This window comes from Nycticebus coucang, chromosome 14 (assembly GCF_027406575.1).
Source record: "Nycticebus coucang isolate mNycCou1 chromosome 14, mNycCou1.pri, whole genome shotgun sequence".
NCBI classification, from domain to species: Eukaryota; Metazoa; Chordata; class Mammalia; order Primates; family Lorisidae; genus Nycticebus; species Nycticebus coucang.
This window is the reverse complement of record NC_069793.1, coordinates 47543255-47560208: the sequence shown is the minus strand read 5'-3', so window position 1 is coordinate 47560208 and position 16954 is coordinate 47543255. Positions and strand designations below refer to the sequence as shown.

General features: G+C 44.0%; 1 protein-coding gene across 6 annotated transcripts in view; it reads right to left on the bottom strand.

Annotated features, from left to right (window-relative positions):
- PLEKHA7 (pleckstrin homology domain containing A7) overlaps window positions 1–16954 on the bottom strand; it is a 226704-nt gene that overhangs the window by 41937 nt on the left and 167813 nt on the right. For all 6 annotated transcript variants that reach the window (XM_053562386.1, XM_053562387.1, XM_053562388.1 and 3 more), the window contains 2 exons: window positions 13619–14089; window positions 282–804 (listed from right to left, as the gene is read on the bottom strand). In XM_053562386.1, the coding sequence (XP_053418361.1) occupies window positions 282–804; window positions 13619–14089 (994 nt within the window). The remainder of the gene's footprint in view (window positions 1–281; window positions 805–13618; window positions 14090–16954) is intronic.

Here is a 16954-nt window from a genome sequence, read left to right as displayed (position 1 = left end):
TGCCTTCTAAGCTGTAAGGAAGCAGACTTCTAGTGGTGTGATCCTGTGCAAGTTACTTTGTCTCTCAATGCCTCAGAGTTCTCATACATGCAATGCGGATAAGCATAGCACCTACCCCACAGGGTTGTTGTAAAAATTAAAGCAAGGCCTTTAGGACTATGCCTGGCATCTGAAAGTATTGCATGTTTGTTAGCTATCACTATTACCTTAAATTGCTGAAATGTGTTTCTAGTACCCCAATGCTAGACCCCAGCGGTCAGGTAGAGTGCCCTGAGACCCACCTTGATAGCATGGCCCCGAGCCTTCTTGGGAGAACCCCCCAGTGAGATGTCCACACTCCTCCTCTGGTCTGGCGGCTTCACAGTGACCCGCTCTGCTGGTACGTGTGGCTGCCGGGGTGGGAAGACCCTAGGGGGTCCCGGGGGAGGGATGTCTGAGGGAGATGGAGGCACAGAGATGGAGCGGGGCACCTCTAGCATGCTCCTGCTCCGGCCCTGGTCAGTGAACTCCGGGGAGCCCATGCAGATGGGTGCCGTGGGGCTGCCGTGCCGGAACTGCTGGCGCTGCTGCCACTCATACAGCTGCCACACGGTGCCATCCCGGTGTGCTCGGCGTTCCTCACTGGACATCTTCAGGTGGCTAGCCCGGTCCTGTGCATACTTGTAGTCACTCGGCAGGTTGCGGGGAGGGGGCGAGGAGCCCCCTGAAGGGTGTCGTGTGCTCCTGGGAAGAGTCTGGTAGTTTTCTGGGAAGGATAGGGACTGGCCAGGACCCTGGCGAGGAAGCGTCTGGTCTGACGGGAGGCTGAGGAGAAAGGGAAGACCAGGTCAGGCAACAAAGCAAGAAGCCTGCCAGAGTTTGGGGACACAGCTAAGTAACTCCATAAAGCTAGGCATGTGGGGGAGCCCTGTAAGAACCCCAAAGAATTGTCAAAGCCAGCATCCAGGACTTTAGTCGCTCTCCTCTTTGCAGGAGACTCCAAAACTGCCACTCCTCTGCCAGGACAACTTGGCTGCCCCATACCTATCACTTCAAGTGCAATATGATTAAACGTGCCAGCTCTTTCTCTCCCACTTGCCAGCAGTAAGCTCTTCCAATGGATGTGTATATTTCTAGGAAAGGCCTCATAATTCTCCCTCTGCCTGGTATCCTGGCACCAACTTCTGGAGTTTCTTAAAGGAAGTAGCTGGCATCAGGTCCTTCCTTTTTTTGGATTCCTCCAGTCCAGATACTAATTACCTCTCCTGAGACAACTTTGAGTTGCTCCTAACTAGTTTCTACCCTGTTCACAGTCAACTCCACTGATCTAATCACTCTCTGGCTCTAAAAACTTCTGTGGCTCCCTGCTCATTGTGAAATAAAATCTAAGCTCCTTAGTCCATTACTCACAGCTTTCTAGCACCTGACCTCAACCCTCACTCTGAAGTCCTATTTTCTCACTGCTTCTCCTACTAGGGCCAGGCCAGACGCCTGGGGCCCCAAATTGAAGGAGATACTCTAGCTAAGGTGTACCCCTTCCCTTGCCAGCGCCTGAAGGGGGGCCCCAACCTATTCCTGGCCCAGACTCCTCCACACCTGAGCAACTTCTCGTAGTAGAAGAGCAAAGGCAGATAGTCTGACCTGGGTTTGAATCCAAGCTTTACTATTTGCTGGCTCTGTGACCCTAGGCAGCTTACCTGACTGCTCTAACTTCCACTTCCCTGCCTGTGAAGACAGTATTACCTGCCTCATAAGGCTGTTCTGATGAGACAAGTTAGGAAATGCAACTTCCAAGTCTGATACACAGAAGGTCCTTCACTTCTTCCTTATTCTCACGACCTTGTTCTCACCTCCCCCTGCCTGTATAGGCTCCACCTGCCCCATTTACCAAATCTTACTCATTCTTTCAGGACTCTGCCCATACCTTTCCCACATGGGCCTTCTGTAATGCTGTAGCCCTGAGGGTTCCTGCTCTGTTTGACCTGGTTATTGGACTGTCTGTAACTTTTCCAGGGTCCTGTATTGACATGACCTTTCATACTTACAAAGCATCTCTCTCCTGATCATGCTGAAAGTTCTGAGGACAGACACTGCATCTCACTCTGTGGTAGTGTCCACAGTCTAATAAAGTCCTGGTGAACAACCAGCCCTTCAATGAACACGCCAGCCCTCCAACATACACAAAAGCAGGGTATGCTTTCACAATTTACCACCAACTAACCATCTTACTGTATGAGAAGGAAGAAAAATTCAGCAAGGACAAAGTATGGAGTTTTACTGAGCCTTAAAACTCTAACTTGAGAGGTAGCATGATGTTGTAAAAAAAGAAGAGGTTTTAGAGGCAGATAGGCCTGACTTGAAATTCTGATTCTGCCTCTATCAATTTTATCTAACAAACTTTTATTTGGTGCTTATGTCATGCCAGACATTGTTCTAAACCAAAGCTACTTGAGGTGTTGCCCATGGGCCAGCAGCATTGGCACCATCTGGGAACTTGTTAGTGTAATAAGCCAGGCCCAGAAAAACTAATACTATGTGATCTCACTTATATGTGGGATCTAAGAAGGCTGAACTCACAGAAGGAGGCTGGTGGACAAAGATAGGGAAAAGGGAGATGTTGGCCAAAGTGTTCAAAGTCTCAGTTAGGAGGAATAAGTTCCGTGATCTATTGCACAGCATGGTGACTATAGTTAATGACAATGCAGTGTATATTTCAAAATCGCTTAAAGAGATTTTAAATGTTCTTGCCACAAAAAATGATAAGCAGGTAAAGTGATATGTTAATTAGCTTGACACAATTATTCTATAATGCATACATATATCAAAACACAGCATTTACCCCATAAATACATATAATTATTGTCAATTACAAATAAAATATATTTTTCATATGCTGATTTGTCAGCCCCAATGCAGACCTACCTGATACGAAACTCTGGGGTGAATGACATAGGTTTATAGGTGGCAGTGGGCTTCCAGCCCCGTTTTAACAAGCCCTCCAGGTGATTCTTATGCTCCCTAAATTTTGAGAAGTGTTGTTTTGTTTTAAAACTCAACTCATTTAATCACTCCTTAGCTAAATGACCTCAGCCAACTGTCTTCTGAGTCTCACTTTCCTTACTATAAAATGGGGGTAAGAATCATTTAATAATTCATTGTGAGGAATATAAATAGTTGTCATTCAAATATGGCAGCTTCTCCCTTTTAATGGTTATCTTTGCAATTGCAGGAAGTATTTTTAAGGTCTCTTCAACCTAGACTTGTGTCTGACAGGAGTGTCTGCTTGCCACTAGGTGTCAGGGTTTGCTATCATTTCCCTTAGTTAGGCCTGAATGTGTCTCTTGAGACAGAGGCAGCGCCTGAATTCTCCAACACAGGTGGTGGCAGTGGCAGAAACAAGGTTGAGGGGCTTCCTCTGGGAGTTCGGGACTTTACCCAACCATTGTTCATTCTGCCTGAAGCAAAATGCAAGCCACACAGAGCTTGTCCAAGCTGTCTCCCAGCCCCATGCCCCTATCTGGGCTGCCTCCCACTCCTGGTTCCTGCCCACAGGGTTTGGAAGACCAGAGTCCTCCCAGTAAACAGTAGCCCAAAGTCCTGGGCTCACCCTGTAAACTGTGCTACTGCAGACTCCTCACTGTCTGCCATTTGCGGTGACACCACGATACCAGTACCATGGTGAGCCCTGGCTCCAGACGCTAAACCACGGTAACTAACTGACAGCAGAGGGAGAGCCATAGGAGGTAATGCCATAGGTGAGGTAGATATACCCTATGGGAACAGGAGGGAGCTGCAGATCCACTTCCTAGCCCCTAACCCCAGCCTTGACCCCAGTGGAGCTCAAAGGTGTTCTCACACCTTGCTCTGTGGCCATAGGCCCTCTTCATCATTAGATGAGCACTAAACAGGATTTTCTGAAACAGCCACTACAAAATGCCATGTTGAAATGTAGTATTTCATTTTTAATAACCAATTACCTATGTATCAGATATTCCTCACCCAGGACTTTCACTTTCTATTCCATTCCTTATTGCAGTATTTGAATCCTTTGACTCTACCCCCAACTCCCACTTTTTATTTTACAGGTATGCATTACTTCACACATGAGGGAGGGGAATGGAAGGCTGGAATTTCAACACAAGCTCTTAAAGTGAGCTTAGATTTGAAGGCTATGTTGGTCTGTCTCCTGCAAACCATATTCTAATGGAGTTTATTGATGCAAAACATAGTATATATCTCCAAGTACTGAAAGAACAATTAGAGATAATTCCCTGTGCAGTCTGAAGCTGAGAAAACAGGATCCTATTGCAGTCCAAATAACCCTCCTTCCAGTGCTCAGTCTAATGAGATTAGCACAGTCTTAACTATAGGCAAAGCAGAGAAATCCATCTTCTACATTTTCAAGTGGAAAACAGAGGAAAACCTTTTCTTAAGCAGCCAGGTCTCTTTGTTACTTATTGTAAGACATTACAAATACATCTTTAAGAAAAAAATTCCCTGGGACTGCAAGATGCAAACCTTACAAGATACAAGGAATGATCAGACACTTTGTTCACTCAGGGACTGGTAGCACTTTCTTTTCTACATTCTGCCTTCAATTCTTCACTTTCATTCATTTTTTTGAGATAAAGAGTCTCACTGTGTTGTGCCCTGGCCTCAGCCTACCTCAAAGCAACCTCAAACTCCTGGGCTCAAGAGATCCTCCTGCCTCAGCCTCCAGAGTAGTTGGAACTACAGTCACCGGCATGACACTAAACTCATTTTTCTATTTTTTAGTAGAGACAGGGTCTCACTCTTGCTCAATCTTGTCTTAAACTCTTAAGTTTAAGAGATTCTTCCACCTCAGCTTCCTAGGATTACAGGTGTGAGCCACTGCACCCAGATATTTATTTGCTTTTTAGCCCACTGAGACCTGCTTCCACCAGTGGGCTGAATTTCTTTTACGGTGTATGCAGTGACCTCTGAAGCCAATGAACTGTTCTTTACAGACCTAATGTCTCCCTGTCGCTTAGATGGGAATAGTTCATAGCCTTGGGAAATCCAGCTCTTCTCCAGCCACCTCTCATCTCAATGCTGACTTATCATCTTTCGGATCCATGATGCATCCCTTCCCCACTCCCCAAATTCAAGTCATTATGTGGATCAGAACAATATAGGATACAGGTTGCCAGAAACAGTTATAAAGAGACATTTCAGGCTCGGCACCTGTAGCTCAGCGGCTAGGGTGCCAGCCACATACACGGGAGCTGGCAAGGTCGAACCCAGCCCAGGCCTGCCAAACAATGACAATTACAACAAAAAAATAGCTGGGCATTGTGGCAGGTGCCTGTAGTCCCAGCTACTTGGGAGGCTAAGGCAAGACAATTGCTTAAGCCCAAGAGTTGGAGGTTGCTGAGAGCTGTGACACCATGGTACTCTACCCAGGGTGACATAGTGAGATTCTGTTTTCAAAAAAAAAAAAAGAGAGAGAGAGAGACATTTCATAACCAACAACTTAAAACTGCAGATTAGCCACCCAGATTTGAAACTCTTCTGTGTGGCTCTGTCACAAAGGTCTCTCACTGGCCACACCATCTTTCTGGTTTCTTCCCCTCCTAACTTTGAAATTCTAGCTCTAGTAAGGAGGGAAATTCAGGTTTGCTCGTCTAAGCCCATCAAGCAGTTCCGTGCAACAAAGCCTTCTACTACTGAGCAAAACACCAGCAGAAACCCTGGGCTCTAGACCAGTGTTTCTCAACCTTCCTAATGCTGTGGCCCTTTAATACAATTCCTGTGGATCACGACCCCCAGGTTTAGAACTGCTGGTCTAGGCTTTCCATCAGCAATTCCCAGCCTCTCTGACAGTAACACACCCAGGCAGAAGTCCGTATGCCCCATAAATGCTCATTTTCCTCCTCCATCTCCCACCTCATTATTCTTTTATGAAGAACTGACTTTGGCCTAATCCTTGGGTTGAGGATCCTTAGTGTTATGACTTTGGCCCTCTGCTACTGTTTACTCTGAGCTAGGGATTCTCAAACCTGGCTGCACATTAGAATCATCAGGGGAGCAGGGGAAGGGGAGATGTGCTGCTTTTTAATGTCCAGGCTCCCAACAAGACCAACATAATTGGATTCCTGGGCATGGGACTAAGGCCTCAGTAAATGCTAAACCACTCCAGGTGATTCCAATGTGTAGCCAAACAACAGTTTCTTGACTACGACCAGAATCACCCAGGGAGATTTGAAAACATACTGATGCTTTGACATTACCCCAGACCAATTCAATCCAAATTTCTGAGGTTGGCCTTCAAATGATCAAATTGTGCGGCTAGAATGAAAAACCATGGCTCTAGGCTCTAAGCTTCCACCAAGCAGTGATCTCAACTACTGCCAGGACATAAGCTACCACCTCTAGGGCAATGACTCCCAAATCTCTGTATAGCCTGTACCCACACTCCCCATAATCTCCTGGCCATCTCCACATGGACACTCCACAAATGCCATATTTCCTGTCAAGCTCACTTCTCTCTCTTGTGACACTTCTACCTACTAACTGAGACAAAGCTCAATGCTAACTCCCACTCCACTGTAGCCCTTTCCACTTAAATGTCAAAAATGAAAATCTTGGTCACTCCTGCCAAATTTTCCTTCCTCAGCCTTCCCCATTCAGCAACCATCTAGTGCAGCGGTTCCCGACCTGCGGGTCATGACATTAGGAAGGCTGAGAACCACTGGTCTAGTTGCTCAGCTCAACATTCTGGAGATCATCCTTGTTCCTCTCTTCTCTGCATCCTGCATATTCAATTTATTAACAGGCTCTGTGGTGTCAGCCTCCAAAATGTACCTCAAATCTGCTTATTTCTTTTTATTTCCATTTTCATTCCTGAACTATTGCCATAGCCTCCTACCTAGATTTTCATCTTCTTTGTGCAATATTAGTTAGATCACACCACCTATCTGTTTAAAACCTTCCAATTTATTTTATTTTTTATTTTTTCAAATTCCATTTCCTCATCTTGGAGTATGAGGACCTATAAGAGGCTACCCCTGCCAACTTTCTCTTTTTTTTTATTTTTATTTTTTTTATTGTTGGGGATTCATTGAGGGTACAACAAACCAGGTTACACTGATTGCAATTGTTAGGTAAAGGCCCTCTTGCAATCATGTCTTGCCCCCATAAAGTGTGACACACACCAAGGCCCCACCCCCCTCCCACCATCCCTCTTTCTGCTTCCCCCCGCCATAACCTTGTCATTAATTGTCCTCATATCAAAATTGAGTACATAGGATTCATGCTTCTCCATTCTTGTGATGCTTTACTAAGAATAATGTCTTCCACTTCCATCCAGGTTAATACGAAGGATGTAAAGTCTCCATTTTTTTAATGGCTGAGTAGTATTCCATGGTATACATATACCACAGCTTGTTTATCCATTCCTGGGTTGGTGGGCATTTAGGCTGTTTCCACATTTTGGCGATTGTAAATTGAGCTGCAATAAACAGTCTAGTACAAGTGTCCTTATGATAAAAAGAATTTTTTTCCTTCTGGGTAGATGCCCAGTAATGGGATTGCAGGATCGAATGGGAGGTCTAGGTTGAGTGCCTTGAGGTTTCTCCATACTTCCCTCCAGACAGGTTGTACTAGTTTGCAGTCCCACCAGCAGTGTAAAAGTGTTCCCTTCTCTCCACGTCCACGCCAGCATCTGCAGTTTTCAGATTTTGAGATGTGGGCCATTCTCACTGGGGTTAGATGATATCTCAGGGTTGTTTTGATTTGCATTTCTCTAATATATAGAGATGATGAACATTTTCTCATGTGTTTGTTAGCCATTCCCCTGTCATCTTTAGAGAAAGTTCTATTCATGTCTCTTGCCCATTGATATATGGGATTGTTGGCTTTTTTCATGTGGATTAATTTGAGTTCTGTATAGATCCTAGTTATCAAGCTTTTGTCTGATTGAAAATATGCAAATATCCTTTCCCATTGTGTAGGTTGTCTCTTTGCTTTGGTTATTGTCTCCTTAGCTGTACAGAAGCTTTTCAGTTTAATGAAGTCCCATTTGTTTATTTTTGTTATTGTTGCAATTGCCATGGCAGTCTTCTTCATGAAGTCTTTCCCCAGGCCAATATCTTCCAGTGTTTTTCCTATGCTTTCTTGGAGGATTTTTATTGTTTTATGCCTTAAATTTAAGTTCTTTATCCATCTTGAATCAATTTTTGTGAGTGGGGAAAGGTGTGGGTCCAGTTTCAGTCTTTTACATGTAGACATCCAGTTCTCCCAACACCATTTATTGAATAGGGAGTCTTTCCCCCAAGGTATGTTCTTGTTTGGTTTATCGAAGATTAGGTGGTTGTAAGATGTTAGTTTCATTTCTTGGTTTTCAGTTCGATTCCAAGTGTCTATGTCTCTGTTTTTGTGCCAGTACCATGCTGTCTTGACCACTATGGCTTTGTAGTACAGACTAAAATCTGGTATGCTGATGCCCCCAGCTTTATTTTTATTACTAAGAACTGTCTTAGCGATACGGGGTTTTTTCCGGTTCCATACAAAACACAGAATCATTTTTTCCAAATCTTGAAAGTACGATGTTGGTATTTTGATAGGAATGGCATTGAATAGGTAGATTGCTTTGGGAAGTATAGACATTTTAACAATGTTGATTCTTCCCATCCATGAGCATGGTATGTTCTTCCATTTCTTAATATCTTTTGCTATTTCCTTTCTGAGGATTTCATAGTTTTCTTTATAGAGGTCCTTCACCTCCTTCGTTAGGTATATTCCTAGGTATTTCATTTTCTTTGAAACTATGGTGAAGGGAGTTGTGTCCTTAATTAGCTTCTCATCTTGACTGTTATTGGTGTATACAAAGGCTACTGACTTGTGGACATTGATTTTATATCCTGAAACATTACTGTATTTTTTGATGACTTCTAGGAGTCTTGTGGTTGAGTCTTTGGGGTTCTCTAAGTATAAGATCATGTCGTCAGCAAAGAGGTAGAGTTTGACCTCCTCTGCTCCCATTTGGATTCCCTTTATTTCCTTGTCTTGCCTAATTGTATTGGCTAGAACTTCCAGCACTACGTTGAATAGTAAAGGTGACAGAGGACAACTTTGTCTGGTTCCAGTTCTAAGAGGAAAAGCTTTCAGTTTTACTCCATTCAGTAAAATACTAGCTGTGGGTTTGTCATAGATAGCTTCAATCAGTTTTAGAAATGTGCCACCTATGCCTATACTCTTCAGTGTTCTAATTAGAAAAGGATGCTGGATTTTATCAAATGCTTTTTCTGCATCTATTGAGAGGATCATGTGATCTTTATTTTTGCCTCTGTTAATATGGTGGATAACGTTTATGGACTTGTGTATGTTAAACCAACCTGGCATCCCTGGAATGAAGCCTACTTGATCATGATGAATGACTTTTTTGATGATAAGCTGTAATCTATTGGCTAGGATTTTGTTGAGAATTTTTGCATCTATATTCATGAGTGAGATTGGTCTGAAATCCTCCTTTTTGTTTGGGTCTTTTCCTGGTTTTGGTATCAGGTTGATGTTTGCTTCATAGAATGTGTTGGGGAAGATTCCTTCTTCCTCAATTTTTTGGAATAATTTCTGCAGTACAGGAATAAGCTCTTCCTTGAAGGTTTGATAGAATTCTGGAGTGAAGCCATCTGGACCAGGGCATTTTTTGGTTGGAAGATTTTTTATTGTTTCTTTGATCTCGGTGCTTGAAATTGGTCTGTTCAGGAGCTCTATTTCTTCCTGGCTGAGTCTAGGGAGAGGGTGTGATTCCAAATATTGATCCATTTCCTTCACATTGTCAAATTTCTGGGCATAGAGTTTCTGGTAGTATTCAGAGATGATCTCTTGTATCTCTGTGGGATCAGCTGTTATTTCTCCTTTATCATTTCTGATTGAGGTTACTAGAGATTTTACTTATCTATTCCTCGCTAGGCTGGCCAATGGTTTATCTATTTTATTTATTTTTTCAAAAAACCAACTCCTTGTTTCATTAATTTTCTGAATGATTCTTTTGTTTTCAATTTCATTGACCTCTGATTTGATTTTGGATATTTCTTTTCTTCTACTGAGTTTAGGCTTAGATTGTTCTTCCTTTTCCAATTCCATAAGATCTCTTGTGAGATTGTTGATGTGCTCTCTGTTTTTCTAATGTAGGCATCTATACCAATGAATTTTCCTCTCAAAACTGCTTTTGCAGTATCCCACAGGTTTTGGTAGCTTGTGTCTTCATTATTGTTATGCTCAAGGAAGTTAATGATTTCCTGTTTTATTTCTTCCTGCACCCATCTGTTATTCAACAGAAGATTGTTTAATTTCCATGCCTTTGGGTGGGGTCGAGTGTTTTTGTTAGAGTTGAGTTCCACCTTTAGTGCCTTATGGTCTGAGAAGACACAAGGTAAAATTTCAATTCTTTTGGTTCTGTTGATATTTGTTTTGTGTCCCAGTATATGATCAATTTTGGAGAATGTTCCATGGGGTGATGAGAAGAATGTATATTCTTTATCTTTGGGATGGAGTGTTCTATATGCGTCTATCAAGCACAGTTGTTCTAGGGTCTCATTTAAATCTCTTATATCTTTGTTTAATTTCTGTTTAGAGGATCTGTCCAGCTCTGTAAGAGGAGTGTTAAAGTCCCCTGTTATTATGGTATTATCAGATATCATATTGCTCAGACTGAGTAAGGTCTGTTTCAAGAATCTGGGAGCATTTAAATTGGGTGCATAAATATTTAGAATTGAAATGTCTTCTTGTTGTATTTTTCCCTTGACCAATATAAAGTGACCATCTTTGTCTTTTTTGACTTTAGTTGCTTTAAATCCACATGTATCTGAAAATAAGATCACAACTCCTCTTTTCTTCTGAATTTCATTTGCCTGAAAAATTGTCTTCCAACCCTTGACTCAGAGCTTTAATTTGTCTTTTGAAGCCAGGTGTGTTTCTTGCAGACAGCAAATGGATGGTTTGTGTTTTTTAATCCAGTCAGCCAATTTATGTCTCTTCAGGGGGGAATTCAAGCCATTAACATTTATTGAGATAATTGATAAGTGTGGTAGTGTTCTATTCGTCTTATTTTGTGAGAGTCCATTGCTTAGTTTTATCTTTTGCATCAGTGTGGAGGTTAGGTTCTGTCCTTTAATTTCTGAGTTCTTACTTTGCTGCTGATCCATTGTGGTGGTCAGTGTGCAGAATAGGTTGAAGTATTTCCTGTAGAGCTGGTCTTGTTGTGGCAAATTTCCTCAATGTTTGTATATCCGTAAATGATTTGATTTCTCCGTCAATCTTTTGTCTTGACTTTGGACAGGTTCATCACAATGTGTCTTGGAGAAGCTCGGTTAGAGTTGAGGTGACCTGGGGTCCGATATCCCTCTGAAAGCAGTGTGTCAGAATCTTTGGTGATATTTGGGAAATTTTCTTTTATAATATTCTCTAGTATGGCTTCCATTCCTCTGGGGCATTCTTCTTCCCCTTCTGGGATTCCTATAACTCGTATGTTGGAAAGCTTCATAAAGTCCCATAATTCTGACAGTGAACGTTCTGCTTTCTCTCTCTTCTTTTCTGCCTCTTTTACTATCTGAGTTATCTCAAGAACTTTGTCTTCTACCTCTGAAATTCTTTCTTCTGCATGGTCTAACCTGTTGCTGATACTTTCCATTGCATCTTTAAGTTCCCTCATTGATTGTTTCAGTTCCTTCAGCTCTGCTATATCCTTTTTATATTCTTCATATCGTTCATCTCTTATTTGATTCTGTTTTTGGATTTCCTTTTGGTTATTTTCCACTTTATTAGCAGTTTCCTTCATTGTTTCCATCATTTCTTTCATTGTTTTCAACATGTGTATTCTAAATTCCCTTTCTGTCATTCCTAACATTTCTTTATAGGTGGAATCATCTGCAGTAGCTACCTCATGGTCCCTTGGCGGGGTTGTTCTGGACTGGTTCTTCATGTTGCCTGGAGTTTTCTGCTGATTCTTCCTCATGAGTGATTTCTTTTATCTGTTTCCTTGCCCTAATTTTCCTTTCACTTCCTCTTGCTCTTTAAGTTCTCGTGCCTGTGGAAGTTGCAGGCGGGTTTAGATGGATTGAACACACGCGACCACTTGCCGTTTTTCCACTGTTTTAGTCCTCCTCTTGGGGTCCAGAAGTCTCTCACTAACTCCCTGTATCCTCACAGGGGTGATGATAGGCAGATCCCACCAGCCAGAGATGCATGGAGTCCTATCTCCCCAGACTCACGGTGCCCAGATACAAGGAAGCTGTTACTCGGCCACCATCTTGCTCTGACCTTCACCCCCGTCTCCCATTTGACACAGCTGGTCTGGCTGGCGTGGGTCCTGCCTGACCTTCATTGTCCCCCATTCTTCACCCCTGCCAACTTTCTAATCTCACTCAGCAGTGAGGTCATCTTATAACCACCTACCAGAGGGCTGACCTAACCCAGCACCAAGGAGAGCAGCCTCCCTTCCCTGGGTCCTTGAGCAGTAGATTTCTGTTTTCCATAAGACACAAGATTGGAACAAATAGGATTGATACTGTTGGGAATGGAAAGGTATCTTAGCCACAATATAAGAGACCTTTCATTCTCCTGATCTGTTCCATAACAACATCCATCACTTAGGGGGTTTCCATGGTGATGTATCCACTGTCCACCCTCATAAGTGCCCAGGTGGACCGGGGTTACCCATAAATGCGCAACATATCCACACATCTGAAAGCAGGCCTGGGCTAGGCTATTGCCCTAGGAGCACAACGACCTCCAGAGCTCACAGCTAGAAAGTCTAGGCCTTGCCAACAGGGAGAATGAAGTGTAGCATTTTAGAGCATGTTATCAGGCTACGTCAGCCTTGGTCTGAGAGCTGGCACATCCACTGCAGCCACTCCAGCCTTTGGGGAACTTTCTGAATGCACATTGGCTTTACTAACTCCTCTCTTGTCAATGGCCTTTAGAAGCCCAAGGACAGTGAGGGGACGTTGCCAGGTCTTCATAATGAAGACAAAACACAGTGCATTCTGGGGACAACAGAGAAGCTGGTGATCCTGAATTCTTTATGTTCATAATTGTGTCCTAATTAATCTAAAATTATAATAAAATATAGACAGTGGTTTGTAAATAGCAAGAGATGCATGCCTTCTAAATAATTAAAAACTGATTCTTGAAGGAATGGGTATGATAAAGCATAATGTCAACAGTGCCTAACTGCTTCTCTGTGTGCCTGGAATTAAAAATGAGTATGTTTTTATTCTAGTCTCTACAAATATTTCTTAGAGGCAGAAAAGCAGCAGCACAAGAGGAGAAGACCAGTTACCAGTTACATGCTGAATGCCTTAGGTACCTTTCCTGGGAAAGAGAAAAGTGTGCTATTGTGTGTGGGCTTTGGAGGCTCACAGATATGGCTTTGAACTTTGGCTTTGCCACTTATCTATGCACCCTGGGAAAGGTCCTTCACCTTCCCAGCCCTAGTTTCTCTGTCTATAAATTAGGAATAACACCCCCTCCTCGCTGGGGTAGTTATGGGGATATGTGTAGATAATGAAGGTACAGAGATTAAGGCCAGCATTTACGCAAGTCCTAGGTATATGATAGCTGTTGTCACTGTATTATCATGCTCATTATTAGCAGCAATCCTGAGTCTGTTACTGACCTCCTGCCATTCGCCTTCTGGGCCTTTGCCCAGTGCTCCACCTGGGCCAGGTTGTTCTTCCTCTGGCTATGCTTTTCAGGGTTGGTCCTGGAAGGAAACGCCTGCTGGTATCCAACAGTCCCATTCTGTTCTCCTGGGCCATATGAGGCAGGGAGCATGCCGTTCTTCTCTGCCCGCTGGGGCTGTGCCTGCTGGCCTCTTGGGCCTCCTGGTAAATCCACGAACAAGGTGTCCTCCTCCGTTGGTGAGTATGGGGACCTGGCCTTGCTCCTGTCCCGCTTGCCCTCCAGTGGGTCCCTCTGGAAACGGTACCGTTCTGTTTCCTGCTCCTGCCTTTCAAAGCCAAAGAAGTCATCATGGCCATGATGAGGACAATCTCTTGAGTGTCCAGGTCCCACATGGCCACATTCATGACAGGACTCTGTGTGGTTGGTCTGGGGGACAGCCTGCCGCTCCACCTTCTCCACGTCCCTGCAACGACAGCAGCACAATTTGCCCCACAGTAAAGACTCCACACTAAACACACTGTACATGTAATCACCTCCAGGCCTTTGCATGGGCTGTCCCGTCTGCCCAGAACCTTTTGCGCTCATGCCCTCATTCTGCCCACTTAACTTCTACTCTTTTAAGGATGTAGTGGGCGGTGCCTGCGGCTCAGTGAGTAGGGCGCCAGCCCCATATGCCGAGGGTGGCGGGTTCAAACCCAGCCCCGGCCAAACTGCAACAACAAAAAAAATAGCCAGGCGTTGTGGCAGGCGCCTGTAGTCCCAGCTGCTTGGGAGGCTGAGGCAAGAGAATCACATAAGCCCAAGAGTTGGAGGCTGCTGTGAGCTATGTGACACCACGGCACTCTACCCGAGGGCGGTACAGTGAGACTCTGTCTCTACAAAAAAAAAAGAAAAAAGGATGTAGCATAAACGTCACCTTTCCCAGGAAGTCATCCCCAACACATACTTCCAGTCTAGAATGGGATCTTATGCTGACCCACTGGCACACTAATCACGCTGAATCATAACTGGGTGTGATTCCCAATTAGACCATGAATGCCTCTGGCTAGCGGCCCATCTGGGCAGTCATCCTATTCCCAGGACTTCAGCACAATGACTGGTATGGAATATGTGCACTATAAATACTACTGCATGAAGGAATGAATAAATTACACATGTGACACTCTACAGCCAGACCATTCCTGTGTTCCCATCCTACCCTACACTACTGATTCTGCCTTTCCTTTTTCCTATTTGTCCATCTGTCTATCTGGGGCTTGGATAGAAATCCTCCAAGCCGAGGATCTAGCTGACTGGCATCTAGCACAGCCCAGAGCACAAACGACAGTGTAATTATCACTCTTCAGGGATGGTGAAGAGAGAATAGCCACGGCAACCCTCTTTATATGATAGCTTACAAGGGAACCACTCAAATGGAAGCCACAGTGACAGTGACCCAACAATGACTCTGTGAAGTGGTATTAGATCTTAGAGGTAAGGAAGGTGAGCTACAGAGGGGTTTGATGATTGCCCAAGCTTGGACAAACAGAACAGTACAAGCTAGGGGTTAATCCAAAACAAGTTAGTCCACCTGGATTAACCCTAGGTGGACTCCAGAGCCCATGTGCTTTGCGCTCTGCTGCCTACGTCCTCTCCGTGTGTGTCCCTGGCCTATATACACATGAACCTGGAAACTGCAAAGGAGAACAGGGGTGGCGGTGGTGGTGGTGGTAGGTCAGGATGTGCACTGAGGCTACAGGAAGAGCTCTGGACACAGGGTTTGCTTCTCACCATGTGTAGGCCTGTTGACCTTAACTGTGGCATGGATACTGAGATAACCCATCATACTGCTCATTGTCCAAGTCCTTCCTATGGGAACCCCACTCTACGGCCACCTCCTATTACCACTGCCTTTCTCCCTGCCTCCCTGGAGCAGGGTCCTGGTTGTCTGCATCCCTATCACCAACTACCAGGCACATAACAGTAGCTCTGCAAGCTCTGTAGAATTTATATTGGGAGGTCAGGGAACCTACTCACCCCAGCTCAGATGGCTCAGAAAAATTACGAGGGACCCATACATGGGGCAGCTGGTCTAACTATCCTTGTTAGTGAATAGGTCCTAGCCTTAAGAGCCATCATTCTCAAAATGGTTACCCCAGAGGGGCCTTTATGTCAGCAAGGGAGTATATAACAGAATAGCTACTGTATTTACATCTCGGTGGCCAGAACCCAAGTGCCTTTGCAACAACTTCATAACCTCAAATACCATTAATCAGCACAGATTCAGGGCAGAATTAACCCATTTGGGCGCTAGTTAAAATTTAATATAAAGTGAAAATACAACCCCTCAGCCCAGGGTTTGCTTCTCACCATGTGTAGGCTTGTTGACCTTAACTGTGGCATGGATACTGAGATAACCCATCATACTGCTCATTGTCCATGTCCTTCCTATGGGAACCCCAAGCTTTGTGGGGGGAAAATTAATGTTTCTTTGGACCTCCTTTTATCCATCACTACAATGCACCTTTCCTTCCTACCCTTCACTCTATATCCATTGCCCTTCTGATAACAAGATCATTTCAATTTTCATTTGGGGACCACCTTTCCCCACTCTTAACGCACGTGGTTTGGGTGCTCTGAATCTACCACTGTCTGTCCAACCGGGGCTCCCACATCTCAGTGCTTGGTTCAGGGGCTGACCAATCTGGGCCACAGTTAGCTTTGGGCCTCCGGTTGGAGGTGGACTTGAGCTGCTACAACTGTGTTGGAAGATGCTGTTTGAGAATGAAGCCAGCACCAAGGAAAGCAGATAGAAATGTAATTTGGTTACTCCAAAGAGTTCCCTCCTAGATTTAGCTATACCTAAACCAGATATAGCCTGGGATGTTTTGGTTGTGAACCAATAAACTCCCCTTTTCATTTAAGTTAGTTTGAGTTTGGTTCCTGTTACCTATGGAAGAGTCCTATCTATTACATTATTTTATAATGACATATCAAAATAGTGTTCTCTGAGGGGCCTTCCATCACGAACATTCAGTGTGTCCAGAAGCTCCAGTGACAGGAAAATAAGGGAGATATTCAGGTGTCAATATTTAAAGAAAAAGGAATTTTTACCATAAGTTTATAAAAGAGACAACTCTGTTCTACAATGTACACACAATAGAGTTTAACTTTGTCTTTCCTTTCGTCCTTTAATCCTCCATAATCAGGTCAGTGTAACCCAAACCGGCAGTCTTCGGGTTGCCTAAGTTGGCCTTTATCTTCTTTACTATTTCTCAAATTCAGGAAACCACCCACGGAGGATGTGCTAAGGCTGCTGCAGAGATAATTAAAGCTCTGGCTGCCCTCT